General features: G+C 33.7%; 1 protein-coding gene across 10 annotated transcripts in view; it reads left to right on the forward strand.

The window, feature by feature from the left end:
* Positions 1-19,382, forward strand: part of LOC125060034 (kinesin-like protein KIF13B) — a 124,452-nt gene that overhangs the window by 65,031 nt on the left and 40,039 nt on the right. For all 10 annotated transcript variants that reach the window (XM_047664779.1, XM_047664783.1, XM_047664784.1 and 7 more), the window contains exons 4-5: positions 13,842-13,969; positions 14,510-14,659. In XM_047664779.1, coding sequence (XP_047520735.1) covers positions 13,842-13,969; positions 14,510-14,659 — 278 coding nt within the window. The remainder of the gene's footprint in view (positions 1-13,841; positions 13,970-14,509; positions 14,660-19,382) is intronic.

Below are 19,382 nucleotides of genomic sequence, written 5' to 3' on the forward strand. Positions count from 1 at the left end.
ATAGCGGGATCTTATACTAGTACTATCAATGTAATAGGTTACTTTTGACATCTGTCAATATAGCTTTATAGCGAGTAGACTGACGCAATATTGTTGACTGTTTAGAACGGTAATTGTTTAGATTGGTTTATTAGTATATGGTAAAATTATGTTCTATTATCGTTACTACAAGAAAAATTTATAATATATTAATTAATCCACCTTATTACAAGGTTATCAATTTGATGAGGTGTCAAATTCATTTATTAAATTTCTTCAAACTTAAACACTTTAATCTTAAAACACTTTGTTATTTATATTGTGTATTATATATATATATATATATATATATATATATATATATATATTATGTTTATTATTAAATTTATTTAAGAATCTTCGTCTGCCTCGTAATAAGCAATTTATTTATATTAAGTATAACGTATTAGCCCTAAGGTTAGATTTTTTTAAGTTAGTTTAGTTTTCTATTTTTCTTTTCTTATATACCATACTAGGGTTGCCTGAAAGAAATCGCTTGTTAGGGATAAGGCCGCCCGTTGCCAAATAACTTATGTAACCTGTTTCTTATATGTATGTTTAAGTTAAGTGTAAATAAAAAAAAATATTTCAGTGCCCTGTTTTTTTTTAGAAATTGTGTTAATTACTGGATTGGAAAGACAGGCTTCATCTCCATGAAACAGCTTTTCATCTTATTGTAGTAACTAATTAATTTTGATTTTATATACTTCTTTTGATGTATTTTAGGTTCCGGACAAAGACGAGACAAGTATTTTAAATTTAAGTTATATACAAGGAGTAGGTACATATCGCCGAATTGTTTGATATTATATCTCTCACTGGCAATGTTACAACTTATGTGTCCTAAATCGAAATACATATGTAATCTTTGAGAGACAAAGCGCTTTATGTATTCTCTTGTTATACAATAATTATGCGACCTTTTGAAGCGTTAAGACAGATTTGTAGGGTAATTGAATTTGCTTCAGCGTGTATTCTATCGCTGTTTCTGAAATACAGAGAATAATATTCTAAGCGTATGCTCTCAGACGGTAAAACAAAAATGTTAATTAATTTCTTTTAGCGGGTGGATTATTCGCGAGTCCGTTGGAAAAGGGTGATTAAGCGCGCCTTAACGTAGACTAAAAATATGTGCGTACTTTACTTATTATGAACAGTATCTGCGTTTAATAAAAAAAATTGTATTATATTCGTATAGCGTGTTTCCTTTGATCTCCTACTCATAAAATTAATTAATATAATTTCACCAGTTTAACTAAATCTTATTGACAGAAAAAGACAAAAGAATATGTGTATTTATTGCACTGTAAAGTTTTACTAAACAATTAATTAAAACTGCGCAATTCTATTACAAATTACATCTTCTTCGAGTACCATAAATAGAAGAAACTTAAAGTACATTTTGGTATTTCATTCATCATTTTTGTATAAACAGAGCAGTTCTTGCTCGTACACTCGCGTCGTTCTAGAAGTGCACGTGATGCAGAATTTCTAGTTTATTGCTTCCGGGAGACGTCCTGCGCAGGTCTCGTGAAATGAAATGGACTCTTTGGCCGCTCTCCAGCCATGTGCAAATCGCATTACGTTCGTCTACTGAACTGACGGATGCAATAGAGATTTGTACAACTAACAAATCCTTAACTTATGGTATTAATATTAACTGAGAAAGCAAGCGGGAAATGGGAGGCTGTTGACGCTGGACTGTTCAAGTAGAATACACATCAGAAGTTTATAATTGTCCGGAACGTATATTCTGATATCTTCATGAAGTTCTAGTCATATCCTAAAATCACCATTAAGAACGTCGTTCTAAGGCCTACAACGCACTAGCGGCTGGCCGCAATGCGGTGTGCCGCTGCGGCAGGCCGCGGTATATACGGTCCGCCGTAGCGGCATGCCGTATTCCGGCTAACCGTCCCTATTGCGGTCCTATTGCGGTCTGCCGCAATCGTCACTCGTCAGTGCTTCTTGAAATATTACAAATTCAAATTTAATGACGTGGAATAAGTGATACATGTATCTTATGTTCCATAATAAACATATTTTTTATTTTTTATTTTTACTCTTTTAAAATAGGTTTACAATATTTTGTTTACATTTGTTAAATAATTATATGTGATGACGTAGGTAGGACGGCTAACCGCGCCGAGTGCGTGGAGGGGACGCGGCGCGCCGCATCATTCAACCGGTGCGGCTCGCCGCAGCTCCAGATCAACCGGAGCGGTTGACGGTTGACCGCAAGTCAGTGCGTTGTTATCGTGCGGTTTCATGTAATAATCGATGTGCGGCCTGCCGCAGCGGCACGCCGCATTGCGGCCAGCCGCTAGTGCGTTGTAGGTCTAAGGCCTACAACGCACTAGCGGCTGGCCGTGATGCGGTGTGCCGCTGCGGCAGGCCGCAGTATATACGGTCTGCCGTAGCGGCATGCCGTATTCCGGCTAACCGTCCCTATTGCGGTCCTATTGCGGTCTGCCGCAATCGTCACTCGTCAGTGCTTGTCGTTCTTGAAATATTACAAATTCAAATTTAATGACGTGGAATAAGTGATACATGTATCTTATGTTCCATAATAAACATATTTTATTTTTTTATTTTTTACTCTTTTAAAATAGGTTTACAATATTTTGTTTACATTTGTTAAATAATTATATGTGATGACGTAGGTAGGACGGCTAACCGCGCCGAGTGCGTGGAGGGGACGCGGCGCGCCGCATCATTGAACCGGTGCGGCTCGCCGCAGCTCCAGATCAACCGGAGCGGTTGACGGTTGACCGCAAGTCAGTGCGTTGTTATCGTGCGGTTTCATGTAATAATCGATGTGCGGCCCGCCGCAGCGGCACACCGCATTGCGGCCAGCCGCTAGTGCGTTGTAGGTCTAAAGAACTTCTTTTGAACCGCTTCAGTTATTACACTATATTATTTTTCATGATGAGACCATATGGCGCAGCCCTAATGTTAGCGAGATACCCTCTGAATTCTGCAGGACAAACCCGAACATAAATGCAGCATCTGCAATGTATGAATGCTTTATCATGAATGGGTGTCCCCTTCAATTTTGTTTACCATTGCGAGGTTTTCGGACGTTTTACTTTTCAGTATAAATAAAAAAATGTATGATGTAATATATTAAATTTAATAAATACGTTAAGAAGACTTAAGTGAGACACGCCAATTATGTTTCAGAAATTTTACTGCAGTAATGGGCAGCTGGGTTTTATTTAAAAAAAGTTTTATTTAAATAAGTATTCACGTAAACCAAAAAGAATATTATTTTGAAAGCAAATTAGAGAACGCAGTATCCTTTTTGTTTGCATATGGCTTCCTTTGTATTATAGTATATTCGCGCTAGAGAAAATCTATTGCATTTAAACTGCAATAATATAAGTCCTCGCAAGGAGGGCAAGGGCTGTGTCAGCGCCACACCTGTGCACCGTAAGCAGATTACACGTAATCCGTCGTGCATCGCCGTAGGCTTGAGTGGTTCTGAGTTAATTGCCTCGGGAAAGCGCGAAATTGATTACGATGTATGGGGTGAGGCTGATTTCAGTATATATTTAGTTTACATCTTTAGAGTGAAACCAATTAACGGCATCCTCTGCTTATTTTCTGTATACAAAATACCAATCATAATTGCTACTAGTGTTTTATACATAAAATTACTCTACCTAATTGCGCTTATATAGATAAATCTTCGTGACATTTAGGACTGTTGTTTTGAATATGGAACCTGCTCAGTTGTCGTGTTAGTTATCGATGTTAAACAGGACGTTTTTTTTATTTTTGTGGTATTAAAAAAAAATTGTTCGTCAGTTTTAAACCGCAAACAACTAACCTTACATACGTCTATATTACTTCATCGATTTTAGTAATAATTGTAATAATAAAAATTCGTGGGAAATAGAAATAAAATATGTATGTACAAATATATAACGTCACTTTTCATAAAAAAAACAGTGACGTTTTATATTTCTTAATAGGCAAGTTGGATAGCATTCTACTGCCGGACACGTGCCGTCGGTTTTTGGGTTTGGCATGCCGGTGATCTCACGCCGTCTCCTACACGGTTCAGGTTAATGTAACATAGAAAGAAAAATCAATTGGTGCACAGGTGTAATTCGAATGCACGACCTCTTGTGAGGCGCACGTTCAAGCCACAAGGACAAAACTCTATGAAAAAAGCAATGCATATTTGAATATATGTATTAAGGGGTTGAATTCAATCTGAGACCACCGAAACTCATCTCGCAAGCGGGCTCTTATCCGTTTTACGTATGAATTATTTAATTTTAATAACAGCTTTGAGATAGAACGTATATAGGCTCTTGTGTCTCGGATAAGCGACGGTAATCGCCTCGTAATACAAGTGGAAATTGCTTCACATTAGCTGAATTGCTCTAGTAATGATTCCTCTCTCTTATCGAGTACCTTGCATAATATATGCCTTTGTAATAGGTATGTGCAAGTTTATTTGTTACAATGCTTCATCATCTATACTAATATTATAAAGAGGAAAGGTTTGATTTTTTGTTTGTTTGAAATGAATAGGCTGCGAAACTACTGGACCGATTTAAAAAATTCTTTCGCCGTTGGTAAGCTACACTATTCCCGAGTGACATAGGCTATGTTTCATTTTCAAAAAAAATTAGGGATGCTTACTAAAACTTGAATAATCTAACCCAAGGTGTAAAAAAATAAACAAAAACTTCCTTCAATCGCGTGCGCTGCGAAAACTAATGATAGAACAAAATGATGTATTACAATTTTTCAGGACACATCACTTTCTATAAAAATGTCGCGACAGCATGTCTCTATCTTTTAAAGTTACGTCACAATAAGCGTCCTTTTATTAATTTTTTTTTATTAAAATACCACCGCTAGAAAAGGCTCTTTATTCGTACCTAGGTATTGATCCTTATCAAAATAATTACCAACGTTTCACATAAGCTACAATTTAATGGCATAACCACCAAAAAAGCATGGTGGATTGGTGTCCTCCTGCCGTTTCTCTTGAATAGTTTACTACTATGTAATATAACAAAAATCTTAGCCACAGCAACACATGGCCGAGTCTACTAGTGTTTTAATAATGTGGTGTTGTTTAGGTAAAAGTATCGATAGCTAGTAATTTAATGTTAACGATAAAAATTTAATGTTAACTTATTATTTAAAGCTTTAAAGTTAAACCCTGGTGTGGATAAAGTTTAATATGTGCTTACATCGACCCCGAAGCGGCTAACTTTGTTTTGGCACTTTATCACGAATTAAGTTTAAAACAAAATTCAGCAGTATATTGAATTTTGTTTTAATTTAGTTTGTTTCGTAGTAATCTAAGGTAAGACACAGTTTTTGTTGAATTGGCGCAAACGATCAGGAAGGTTACCTAATGTGTTATATAATATAAATTACTAAACATGTTTTTATTTCATTAATGTTGATTTTTCTGTTATCGAAATCAGACTTATAACTTTAGGGGTTTATGAGAATCTTGCTACGCGTCGAGTGCATACCTCATGCTACTCATCTTGCATTAAGTTTCAAGTTAATAAAATATATGCGTTTTGCTTTAATAATTGATTTACGGGAGAACTACACATTAAAATAAAGTTTAACTGATATAAACGCGAATTAATTACATTATTTACGTAACTCCATGTTGCGATTGGCTGCGGCAATCTGAATTAAGATCTATATTTTAACTAAATAGTTAAGTGTAGAGGTAAGAATTATACCTAAAGATGTCGCTAAACAATGGTTTTTTCTATATGTTTAATGACAATCACATTGCCAGAAGGCTGTTTGATGAAAAGGTTCATCTATTTAAAAAACTAACTTTAATAATAGGTACCTACCAACTGTCGTGAGACTGATCTTAATTTAAGGAATTAAGAATGATTCATGTGCACTTTTTATTATTTTTTTTTTTTCATGTATTCTTTATTAGTTTAGTTTGTTTTTTGTTCCTGATAAGTTTCCTTTTCTAAACAATTGAATGTAATACATGTATTTTTGCACTTAATACTTTTTTTCTCACAGTGGTTGCCTGGAAGAGATCGCTCGAAAGCGATAAGGCCGCCAGTTGCTCTCCTTTTTATTTAATTATGTCAATTGTACTATATTAATGTATATGCAACGAAGTGTCAATGAATAAATAAATTAATATAAAAACACCTTTAATAAATAACGAGGCTGTATTTGAAATACGTCAACGGACGGTTTCGCATAATAGTGTTGCATGGTAAATGCCTTAAAACGTTCAGTTGTAAAGTTTTATATTTGTGCAATAATTCTGTTTACCTTGAAATGTTTTTAGTTGCCTCTCGTGAAATGCTAGTTATTTTCTGTTGAAATAACGAGTTAATTATAAATAATGAATTTCTCTACTCTCAGTTAAAATGTTCGAGTTAGTTTTTCGACATTACATTTTCCGCTTTTATTATTTTCGTTATGAATATTTAAATTGGCTTGAATACTAATTTTCCAAAATGTGTACATTGAAAATTATCATTGAATATTCATTTCTCATTGTGTAAGTGCACGCAGTAAGCAATGTTGGCCTAGAGGTTTCAGCGTTCAACTGTCATCCCTGGGATCGTACGTTCGGTCCCCGGCTGTGCACCAATGGACAATCTATGTGTCTAACACTAGCTCGTACCGTGAAGGAAAATATCTTGACGAAACCGGCATTCCTTAGACTCAAAATCTCAAAGGCGTGTGTCAGGTACAGATGGTTGATCATCTACTTGCCTATGAGAAATGATAGCGGAACACATACAGAAACCTGAGGACCAGACCTAAAAGGTTGTAGCGCCATTGGTATACAGTCAAAACCGTTTATAACGACATCGTTTACAACGACCTATCGGTTATTACAACCAGATTGTACGGTCCCGTCCGAATCCCCAGTAAACTATTCAGTAAACAAACCGCTTATAACAACATCGGATACAGCGACATATCGCTTACAACGACGAAATTTTATCGATATTCATCGGCTATAACGACCAACCGCTTCTTGTCTCAGCAAAACAAAACAATACAAACGATTTTAAATCTTATTTAGGGACGTTGAATGAATATTTAGGCATATTATTGTCTACGCACTTTCTCCCAACGAACAGTTTCAGCCAACAACAATTTCGGAGGCTCCTAACGCTTTGTTGCCTTTAACGAACAGTTTGATACTGGTGATACTCATACCTTGAGGAGTATGAAATACCTAATTATTTCGTAATAAATATTTTTGTTTCTTTTTTGACTCGTTTACATATTATAATATTAACATACCATATTATAACCCATACCTACCTATTCTAGATAGATAACTATGATAATATAACTTGTATGTATTGTACATACATATGAACTATACTTGTGTATATATAATATATGACATTGCTTATAACGACTATCGGATATAACGTCGGCAACTATACGGTCCCTTCAATGTCGTTATAACCGGTTTTGACTGTATTACCATTTTTTTTTTTATCACAAAATATATCTTCGTGAAAAACATTAAATGCGCCATTATGATTCACGTGAATATGTACTAATGAAAATAAGCGATTTATTATTAATAATAAAAAAAACTTGGTATACTGGTTCTTATGTTTCGGTAGGTTCTTATGTTAGTATTCATCTGCACGAAAAACTGCACCCTTATGAAAATGATTTTTTTTCTTTTGTAATACAAAATAATACTTAATTGATTTATTAGTTTTCAATATATGTACCTCGAAAAAAGAAAAAAATTGGAAAAACAATAAATTAAAACCATGGTAAAAGCTTAACATTATATATAAAAGTATTAAATTTTAAGAGCGAATATTTTCACATTTTTGTTAAGTCCATTGTAGTACGTAGGTGTTTCAAGGAAACTTTTACGTGGCTTTTAGGTGAAAGCTTTTGCTGTAAAAGGTTCGCTTAAAAAGAAAGAAAAACTTACATTTTACGGAATGCTCTACTTATTAAAGGATACATTAAAATTTTAAAAGGGTTTTTTATGGTCTTTACTTACGACGTTTCTGAAATGGTGAAGGTACATCTTCATAGACTCTTTGCAATCTCTAGAACTGAAGCGATGAACCAAATTTCCGTTTACATTCTTAAAGAGAATTCTTTTTTATTCCTAAGTGATATATTTGATTGTTAATATTAATTGTAGAATCATGCGGAGGCAGGGGGGAGGGGAGCCGGGAAAGGGAATCACGCAGTCGCCATTATCAATTTTATTTATACTCGAATACCTTCAACAAATTTCTAGACTTACAAATCTATATATATATAATGAAAATGGTCTTCGTTTGAGGCTCAATCACCACTGATCGTATCGGCATGAAACTACCACCATTCGATGCGAAATTAGCTAGATGGTTTATGGCTATTTATTTATTAAATTCCAACGTTCCTTCATTTTTTTTACTTTTATGAAAATTTATCCATACGGACTTCACCGCGGAAACATTCGGGGAGGCTTCCTAGAACCTCTAAACGTCAACATCTGTTAAAAACTCGATTTTCGAAATATTTCAATTTTCTTAGCGGGAAGTTAAAAAGAAGAATAATAAAAATATGAAAAAAAAATAAAATAATGAAACATAAAATTTATTTTAATTCGTCCAGCAAAGCGGACGCGAAACGGTTAGTCGTTTTATAAAGCACTACTGACCTTACCCTATAAACCTGCTTAGATCTATGAGATGAATGTTGTCAGAGATTGCCCTATTTCGTCACTTGTCAAGACCTATTTTTACATATGTTCGCTTTGACTCGTTAAGATTTTCGCACTAAGCCTTCGTAATAAGTTGGAATGAGAACAAAGAGTAAGCGTGAGCGCCCTCGGCTCGGGTGACCTAAAACTGCAAGCTGCACCTGCCAGCTTTGTGTCGATTATGGTACGGTCCAAGTTGTGACAGAGAGCCATATTAATTTCTTTATAAAGCATAATTGAAATACCAATTGTTGATATACAATTTAGGGTTCGTATATGTGCTGTAACTTTAATATGAAAAATGGGTCACATACTCCAATACACAACCTGATATCTTCAGCTCTTCAAGGGCGGGGACAGGGATTAGAGCGTTGTTACCACATCCCGCCTAAGTCGATTGGTGTGGCCGCCATGAGGTTTTAGTATGCTCATGTGCTGGTAATATCAGCATAAAAGAGGCGAGCGTAAGATAATTCATTTACTACTAAAAAAAAATTATATATTATTTTATAATGTAATATAATATAATTTATAGTTTTTAAATTTAATATTCAGATCGGCCTATTGAAAATCAGACATCAAATATATTATATATTGTCGCTTTCTGTTATGTCTTGATCCTCTGAGTAAACACAAGTTTAACTACCTACTGTTTGCATTCGTTAATTGTTAGCATCAAGCGAGAGGCTCTACATAGTATGAAAATATACTCTAATGAAACTCAAGCAAATTTTAACTTTTGCTTTCAATATTGATTGAATTGTCTATACATTTTTTATATGTTTTAAAGGTATTTTGGATAATAGTATATTCAAGATATTATTTACACCTATTTTAATTTTAATTCGACACATACATATAAAATTCTTTGTAGCTGAATTATAATTGCAATCATAAAAATATGTTTTATGTGTTTAATAAAGAAGAAGTGTAGTGAATGTAATGAAAGTTCATTAAAATATTGTTCATGAAATGAAATTTTAATTATATTTTATTCTGTTTTTCAAAATAGCCTTAACCAAAGCTGCAACAAAAACATAATGATATAAGAAATTGATAATGTTCGACTAGCTATAACTTATAAATTTCCTGTCTCAGTGAGAATAAACTATAGAAATCAAATGTTTACATAAATTTGAAAATACAAGTGATTATTTTTCCGACCCTAATGTCGGCCAATAGAATTGCACCATTCGACGTCACGTGGTACAACCTACATGGTATTATACTGAAAATTTTTTGTGAAAATTTTCTCTGGTCGTTGCTTCAAGAAAAGTATTAAGTAGTTGTTTTATTCATTATGAAATTCTTATTTGTTAACTGTACATTTCGTCTCATGGTGCAATTCTATTGGCCGACATTTGGGTCGGAAAAATAATCCCCCGAATACCACTCGAGCTTCAAAATTATCTGGTATTTCCCTCAAGGTTCGTTGCAAACAAATATAGTCGTCATGACGACTATATTAATTGTTTGCAACGAACCTATCGGGAAATATCCGATAATTTTGAAGCTCTTGTGGTATTATAAGTGAATATTTCACGAAGTGTATGTATAGTTTATATTACAATTGAACCAATTTACAACTGTAACAACAATACCACATGATGGATAGGCTGCGGTTGGCTCTACGCCAGAATTCGGAATCTTTACTATTAGTTTTCAGTCATGCAATTTTTGAGGGCTTGTTAAAGTACTGCAGAGCAGACTCATTTATGTGATAATTAACAGTATATGCAGTTGTTTTTATCACGATTCAATGATATTAGTAACTTACGTAGGCTTCTTACTAAACCAAAAAAAAATTGTTCAATTCCTTTACAATAGCCCGGTTTCTTCATGTTTAGTAATTATTATTATGTACTAGCTGACCCGACAGGCATTGCCCTGCCTTAACTTTAAATATTAAATTGAAATTGGGATAATTAATTTTAAAAAATATGATTCAAAAACTTGGTTTGGCTTCGTTTTTATCTTTACTCTGTCAATCGCCAACTGTTATTTTAAACAACTGACAGTTCTGTAAAATTAATATTGTCTTAATGAGAATATTAATTTTGTATGTATTAATATTCCGCTAAACTTCCTCATTTTCATAAAATCCCTCTGACAATAATAAACCCAACAAAAAAAGATTTAGCGAAATTGTTTTACCCGTTTAGGCGTGATGCAATGACCAAGGGAAATAGATGTTAATTTTTATACTTCTATAAAGGTATACCAGTAGATCCGAAATATTTTAAAAAGTTTACTACAAATGTTTAAGTTATATTTTATAGGATTTAGGTAAAGCGTTGTGTTGATAAAAGGACAATTGTGTTAGTCGTCGCGCATTTATCACTATGGCTTAGGCGTTGGTTGGGAAAAGCTCGACTCGAAAAGAGTTATGGCGATCCCTGTTAGTTTGACCAGTGATAATGTCACTGTCTAGTTCTGTTGTATTATAGTAGTTCTATAACATTATGTAACACTTATATTACCATATTATTACGTAAAAAAACCCAAAACTTTATTCGAGGATCAATACTTAATTAATCTTAGGCAACCGTTCTCTAATAATGTTCACAGCAGACTGAATAATGTTGACTCGAGATAATCTTCCTACTCTCTAACTGCTGATGTATAATTATGGGAAGGACTTTGTCGGCTGACATTTTGGGGATGTAACAGTTCGCAGGAACCAATATTGTTTAGCCACAGTATAAATAATGAACTCAGAATTAAAAGTTATATATAGATTAAGACATCTATATAAAAATCTGTAAGATTTTCTTTTATATCCTATTATTTTATTAATAAACAAAGCTCTATTTCGCGTCAAACACCTTTAATGACGAAGTGCACTAGGGTGACCTTACGCTATTTTCGCGTGAGGGTACTTCCCTTAACGGGACTCGTTGTGCTCAAGATGCGGAGGGCTCTTATACTAGACATAAGCTTGTTTTACTCTTATTTGGAGCGTGAGATGCTAAAAAATTATGTAATGTGAGCCTGTACAAGTTTAGATCATAGCTATGACGCATATGAGAACAATCTTGACATACCTGTATAAAGTCACTTGTGGATTTAATATGATCTACGTTGCCATTAAGTAAAGTAAAATAAAAAATCATTTAATAATATAGGTAACATAATGTACACTTAAGACTCGTCAGTAAAGAAATACATATTAATGCTTGTAACTTTACATTTACTACCAGTTCTCAAATCAAGGGCGTAGAACGGAAGAGAAGAGCAATTGGCAATAAACTTAACAATTACTGTTGGGCTACATACCATGTTAGGTTTGTCATGTAAAGAACGTCTTATCTAGCCTTATTTTAATAATAATAATAATTTATTTTCTCCCATATAACCTTTGCAACAAACAATAAGATTACAGTTGAGAAGGTATTGGGAGACTGGTTTCCAAACTAGGTAAAAACCTGTGATATGGATATGAAACAAAAAGTACATACATATAGTTTTTTATTATATTGCTCTATGTCTTATTGAGTTGGCCTAGAGGCTTCAGCTTGCGGCTTTTATCCCTGTTGGATCTCCGGCTACCGACCAATGGACTTTCTGTGTGCATTTAACACTCGCTCGTACGGTGAAGAAAGACCTTGAGTAAACCAGCACGCCTTAGACCAAAAATTTTGATGGCATTTGTTAAGCTCAGACTGATCACCTACTTGCCTATTAGATAAAGGCAATGATCTCGAAACAGATAACAGAAATATGACGCCCAGACTTAAAAGGTTGTAGCGCCATTGGTTTCTTTTGTCTTACTGAAATTGACTCTTGACATTTAAGTATTAAACATAAACGTGAAATTGTAAGGTACACCTATATAGTAACGCCGGGTTTCTTTAGGTTCATACTACATGATCCTTAAGATGTTTTAAATAAATTGCGTATCAAAGTCATTGCTGTTTCTTCCTGTTATTCAAACTTTTTTCTGTATCGTTTCAAATCCTCCATTCCATCAGTAAATTACTTTCTAGGCCAGTGTTTCACAACGTGAGGCCTACGCCCCACAGGTGGGCAATTGATTGGTAAGGGGGGTAATTTCCAAAATGGACTCGAGATTTTTCATTGTTTTGAAAATTTACATTCTGTGTTTCATTTACAATTTTCTAGCGATTTCCTCCTATCATTTAAGTTTCTTAAGTGAATAATTCAATTTTTTATATTAAAATTAAGTAATAACTTTTAGGGGCCATAAGAGTTGTATAAAGTTCTATGTAATGTAAATAAAGGTTGGCGCAAACACTGTTCTAGATTGTAACAATAATGATTAAGAATATTATACTTTACTGTTAAGATTATGAAATATATAAAGTCATAAAAATACATACCTTTAAATAAATTACCTTTAATTTTCCTTCTCTGGCGCCTTGTGACGCATTATAAAACATTGCCGTTTCTACGTATCTCGTGTGTATTGTATTTTCGTTTTGTTTTCGATGTCTTGAAATATTGCTTCCATATTTCATCTTCAAACTTCTTTTTGATATGCACTTTACTTACTCTACTAGACTGGTGTATTGTATACTTCACTGATGTATTACAGCAGTACCGTCGTAATTCGTATATATCAAAAGAAAAGTAGCGTCTACCTACTTTTTTAATACTACAATGGTCGCCATTAGAAGCGTAAAAGATGTGTATTCCTATTTCTAAACATGTCAAGCACAATATCTGGTACTGAAAATTAAATACCTTATATTTAAATTTGTATTTAATTGAAGTCTACATAACCCCTAGCATCAATTAAAATAAGCTATGTCTCTATGTAAAGGATTAGTAGTGACGGCTCATTGGTCTAGTAGTTAGTACCCCTGACTGCGAATCCGCGGGTCCCGGGTTCGATCCCCGGCTGAGACAAACATCGATGTGATGAGCATTGGTGTTGTGCTTAGGTCTTGAGTGTTTAAATATGTATTTATTGTCTATCTATCTATAATATGTATGTGTATCCGTTGCTTAGTACCGTTGCCTAGTAATTGTCAAAAAAAAAAAGTAGTAGAAATGACTTAATTGTATGAAAAATCGGTTTCAAAGTGCAATCTTCTCAAAAACAATCCTTGAAAGCCTTTCTCGATTGTAAAGCGATGTCTCTTGGTTGCAGGTTCAGGGAAGTCGTACACAATGATGGGTGCGCCGGGAGGTGACGAAGGCGGTATTATTCCGAGACTATGCGATGCTTTGTTCGAGAGGATAGCTGTACAACAATCGCCGCCTGCGCTTACGTATAAGGTATGGTTTAGGCTATATTTTTAACACCACGTAATTATTGAGGTTAAACTTTCTTTACGTGTTATACAATTTTTGACGTAACAACGTCTTATAATTCGATGGAGCTGGCTGCACGCACGAAAAAACATGACTCATGCGGCGTTACCTCGCTCTGAGGCGTTCCATTTAAAATTGACATAGTTGTATTTATGCGTACAAATAAATGTAACTTGATCAATTCAATTGTGATTTCCATTTACCTCCTCTATATCCATACAAAATATCTATCAAACAAATAAAATTTAATTTTTTTTTTGAAAAAATGCAACCATCCCATCAATATTTTCTTATGACGTCATCACGTTCAACTATCGTCAGTAAACCGACTTTACAGACAACCGATTTTTTTTGACAACTTGCTTAATTGTCTGTCATTTAATTTGAAACCATCAGTGTTATTTAGTACTACGTTTAATTGAGTCACAATTAATTTAAGATTTTACGACCAAGGTAATCTAATAATTACAAAAATCAGCTACAAATGTACAAATGTATTTACAGGTTGAAGTATCGTACATGGAGATTTACAATGAGCGAGTACACGACCTCCTCGACCCCGAAACGACGAGGCGATCACTCAGAGTCCGAGAGCATGCTGTACTTGGACCCTATGTCGATGGCCTCTCACAGCTAGCCGTATCGTCTTATCAGGTAATGTTTATTCCAGTGAATTTTTCCCAATATTAAAATACAAAACAACGTCAGGTTTGTACGAATACTTATAACTCAAGAACAACTGGACCAATTCTCATCACTGTTTATATTTGTCTCCCGAATAGCAGAACTATCAATTACCATTAAACATTTTTCAAACAAAAAACAAACAAAAGAAAAAACAATTCCAATACAAAATGTTCATGCGTTACGTAAACATTTAATGTTCAAAGATACGGTAAACTCTCTCCTCAAATGAAAGAAGGTATTTAAATAAAGGTTTTGAATTAACACTATACACAATATTCAGTTAATGGAATGTTTTAGATTTGAAAAATATAGTATAGTAAAGGTGTTAATAAATAAATAATGTTATTAATGAAAAAGGATTGACATATATTGGTTGTCAAATATTTATGCGTGTGTTCTGAAATTTATTCTGTGTAAACTAAGGTCTGTTATTATCTTAAAAAATTAGTGAACCTTAAAGTTGTTATGTATTACTTTCATAAAATCTGTAAACACGACATAATTGACTGGCACGAAGTTTTCCGGGTCATATAGTTCACACTACACACTAGGTCAATATAGAACACACACTATGAAAAATTTAATAATAAAGTATTGTTTTAAATAACCAATCAAGTTTATCTTAAGTTGTGGCCACGAGAGATTTTTTGCGAACACCAATATGCCAAAATTGCGTGGATAAAATTTTGATAAACCCGCTGCGCGTTGATTCGTAACCAAATTTTCATTTTGACCTTTACTTACACTTAACACAGGTCGCGTATCTCCACTTTCTTTGTGAAAAATAAAAGGTCAGGGATATTCAAGATAACTATCATTTACGATTGTACCTTTAACCGTTGAGAATAAAAGCGTAAGAATACTTTTGATAAGTAGAGGTGATGCTTAAATATCTTCAGTGCCTTTTGTCTTATTTAAATGTGATACAAATTAAGTATACGAAGATAACTTAGAAAAATAATAAAATCTGATAAACGCACAATAAATTTGTTTCCATACAAAATACGTCTAATCAGTTTTTCTTTGGTTGTAGTTTTGTCTCTTTTTATCAAAGCCTAAACATAATTTTATAGAAAGAAACAACAGACGACTAAACTTCAGAAAATCTAAAGAAGGATAAACTATATTTTATAGTGTACTTATCGTATTGTAGTAATCATCAGTATTGAAGAGTTAAATTACTAGACCGATCTGTCATATTTAAAAAAAGTGCTTGCGTACAAAGTACACATGTCAGAAGTGAAACTTCTTTGGCAAACTAATTTTTAACTTTTGTTCATATTTATACAAATCTAAAACTAGATTTCCGAGACTTAGAGGGAAAAAGGAAGATATGTTAGGAATTTAATGAATTTAATTATCATTAAAATATTAAAAGTGTCGAATATTAATACAAATAATAAATTTATTTTTAAAAATAGAATTTATATAAGGTAATTCACCCTTCTCACTCTCTCTCAATCGCTCTCTCCCTTTACTTCGATAAAAACGCTGCACATCTTCGTGACGTTCCGCAAAAAATTTACCCTCATGCGCTTAAAGAAGTTTCACTTCTATAAGTGTCGTTTAATGAACTTGAACCTATGTTTACTTACGTTGGTTTCTCTTCTTTAAATGATTGCTTCTTTGCTCTCACGGTAAATTAAACGGGTCAGAAAAGTTCAGAAAACAATTTAACGCTGAGAATCACGTTATTCGTGGTAGGAAAGATCCGAAGGCTTCATTACATCGTGTTCCACGCTAACGGCCGTTATTTTCTTGATTGCCAACTCTAAACGCTTAATTTTCTAAGTTTCGCTACAATCTATTTGCCAGTGCCTTTATGTTTGAGATTCAATCTAACTTGGTTCAATTATACCCGTTTTTAATTACAAAATTTCTCGGAACTAAGATATTTTCTGATTCAATTACTCTTTGTACAATTGAGTTTTAACGTTCTGTTCTACTTGCATATCGGGAAAAATTTAATTGCGTATTACTGGATTAATTCTCAATTCAATCATCATTAAGTATTCGTTTGCAAAATTTATTCACAGTAATAATTAATTACGGAAGAGTGCGACTATAAGACGATAATGGGGTTGCAGGCAAAAAGACTGAAGTTACCCTACATACCTTTGAAATATTTAATAGTATTGAACAGTTTATTTACATCACAAAGAAGCCAGGAATAAATGTCTGGAATATAAAGACATTTAGCTCTTCGTAAGGCAATGTTGGCCTTGATGTGCGACTCTGATCCCTGAGGACGAAGGTTCGAACCCCGGTTGTGGCATGCCTTAGAAGTTAGACCCAATAGGTCGTCGGAGTGTATGAGGCATAGAAAGCTACTTCCTAGAAACGAATTCCTTTTGAGTAAAAAAAATATCACGGAACATATAGAAAATTAAGTATTACGCTTGTCAGCTATTTATGGTGTTTCAAATAACTCCGGTTATTATAAAACGAATATATCAGTACAAATATTTTTTGCCCACTCAGAGGATTACGACGTTTATATACATCAAGTTGGTTTAAATGTTACATAAAAATATTGAATAAGAGTATCGATTGATTTCCCACGGGTCATAAATATAAACCATATAAGTTCATGAGTATGTAGATGTAACATGTACATATCATTGTGATTACTAAGTCAGAACTGTTCTCTGGGAATACGTAATGTGTTGGCTCGAGTGATGGATTACACTACGAACCTATATTTTATATCGCTTATTACATTTTGACTGTGAATTATAGTTCAATTTTTATATAAATGGCGAAAGGTTTCACAGGAACAGAACATTTTATGATGGCTCTGGTTCTATTACCTATCGTAGGTGCTACGAATCACATTTTTAAACAAATAAATGACGTAACGTATACAGTAAAATAATATTGAGGTTGGGGTTTATGCGATTTTTTTATATAAGAGGGGGGCAAACGAGCTTGCGAGACGCCCAAAAAGGGCAGTCATCGCAGCCCATAGACACCCATTTAGTGGGTGCGTTTCCGGCCTTTGAGGATATCTCTGAGGGAAGACCCCCACCTGGAATCGATTCCATAATTAGCTATTTGTATTTTATTTACTTAAAATATATTCTTTAAAAACAATTTAATAGCTACTCTATGTTGAGAATAATCTAGTTATAGCATTTTTAATTGTATGTTAAACCATTCTCTTATCTAAATAAAATGTTGTATTACAAATTTAGTCATTTCAAATTTAGCTCTTGCGGAAAATTAAACTGCAAACGTAGTGTTTATTTAGATTTATTTGACGGGTCATTATTGACACTCGCTTTGTAGAAACTTGAAATACAAATAGCAATTGTTTTATAATGCTTTAATGATATTTAAACTTCGTTAAATACCACTAATGGCATATTTCGGGCGCTCGTATTTCGAAAGCACAAATAATCTTCATACTATGAATTCAGGAATTTAATATAGAGTCCTTTATCCTTTAGCATTCCTTGTTCCTAATTAATGTCCGGTGAAATGAGAGCGGATAAAACTTTGCGTAGGTCTACTAATCCGCGGTGTCGTGTCGCAAGTTGTGCTGGGGTGGGCATTTTCACACGGTGACTTAATTTAAAAGGAAACAATTCTCAAGTATAATCCAGGCGCAATTCCAAAATTTAATATGTACATAATATGTACGATAATTGTGTTGGTTATTGATATTTCAAAATTATTTGTGATACAGAAATGAGAGAAGTTAGTCTAATAGTAGAGCGTTCCATTTGCAATCCTGAGGTTAATTCAAGCAGGGCTTTTACTAATTTACGTCTCGTGAAGAAATTATCGGAAACATACATATATATATATATATATATATATATATATATATATCTTTAACAAAGTGTGTCATTCAACAATGTAGTACGTAGCCAGTATATGTTTCTATTATTGACATCCTAACATTGGTTAATCATAAAGGCCGTTGAACATTTAAAATTCCATTACTTACGATGTTTATTAATTTTCAATAAGTCAGCAGCCAACCAGCTATGGATATATCACTGTCATGTAGGTAGATAACCATGTGAAAATGGGGTTTAGAGTTTGTAGTATGTTTATTTATTTATTAAGATAATAAAAATTTAACATAATTAAATGAAAAGGAGGGCAACTGGCAGCATTATCGCTTTCGAGCAATCTCTTCCAGGCAACCACTGTGATAAAAAAAGGTATTAAATTAGATAAGGTAAGCAAAAAGTGGAAAAAATTATAATACATATATAGTTAAAATACAAAAAAGAAACTAAAAAGGGATACATGACAAATAAAAAGTGCACAAGTGTATGTTTAGGCCGTAAGTCTTACAAGTAAAATTCAATGGGTTTGATCAACAAGTGCGAAACAAGGGTTTAGTGAAAGTACTGTCGTGTATCGATTCAACGACCACTTTGCTTCGACCGTGACCTCATTCCTTTCATACAAGAATTGGGTTAAAGATGGTACAAGGATGCAATTACTATACTTTTATTTGTCAAACTACGCTCGCAGTGTTTGCGTTTTCATCGTTATTTCTATGGAGTGTTTTCACGAGTAAAGCTCGCGCTCTAAGCTTAATTACTTAGAACTCTGTCAGGTTTATTTTTTTAAGTTATAGTGATTAAAACGTTCTATCGAAACGTAAACGTAAAAGGTACTTAATATCTTTTAGTAAGGAACATTTACAATTATTTAACATAATTTTAAATTT

The sequence above is a fragment of the Pieris napi genome, chromosome 20 (assembly GCF_905475465.1).
Source record: "Pieris napi chromosome 20, ilPieNapi1.2, whole genome shotgun sequence".
Classification (NCBI taxonomy): Eukaryota; Metazoa; Arthropoda; class Insecta; order Lepidoptera; family Pieridae; genus Pieris; species Pieris napi.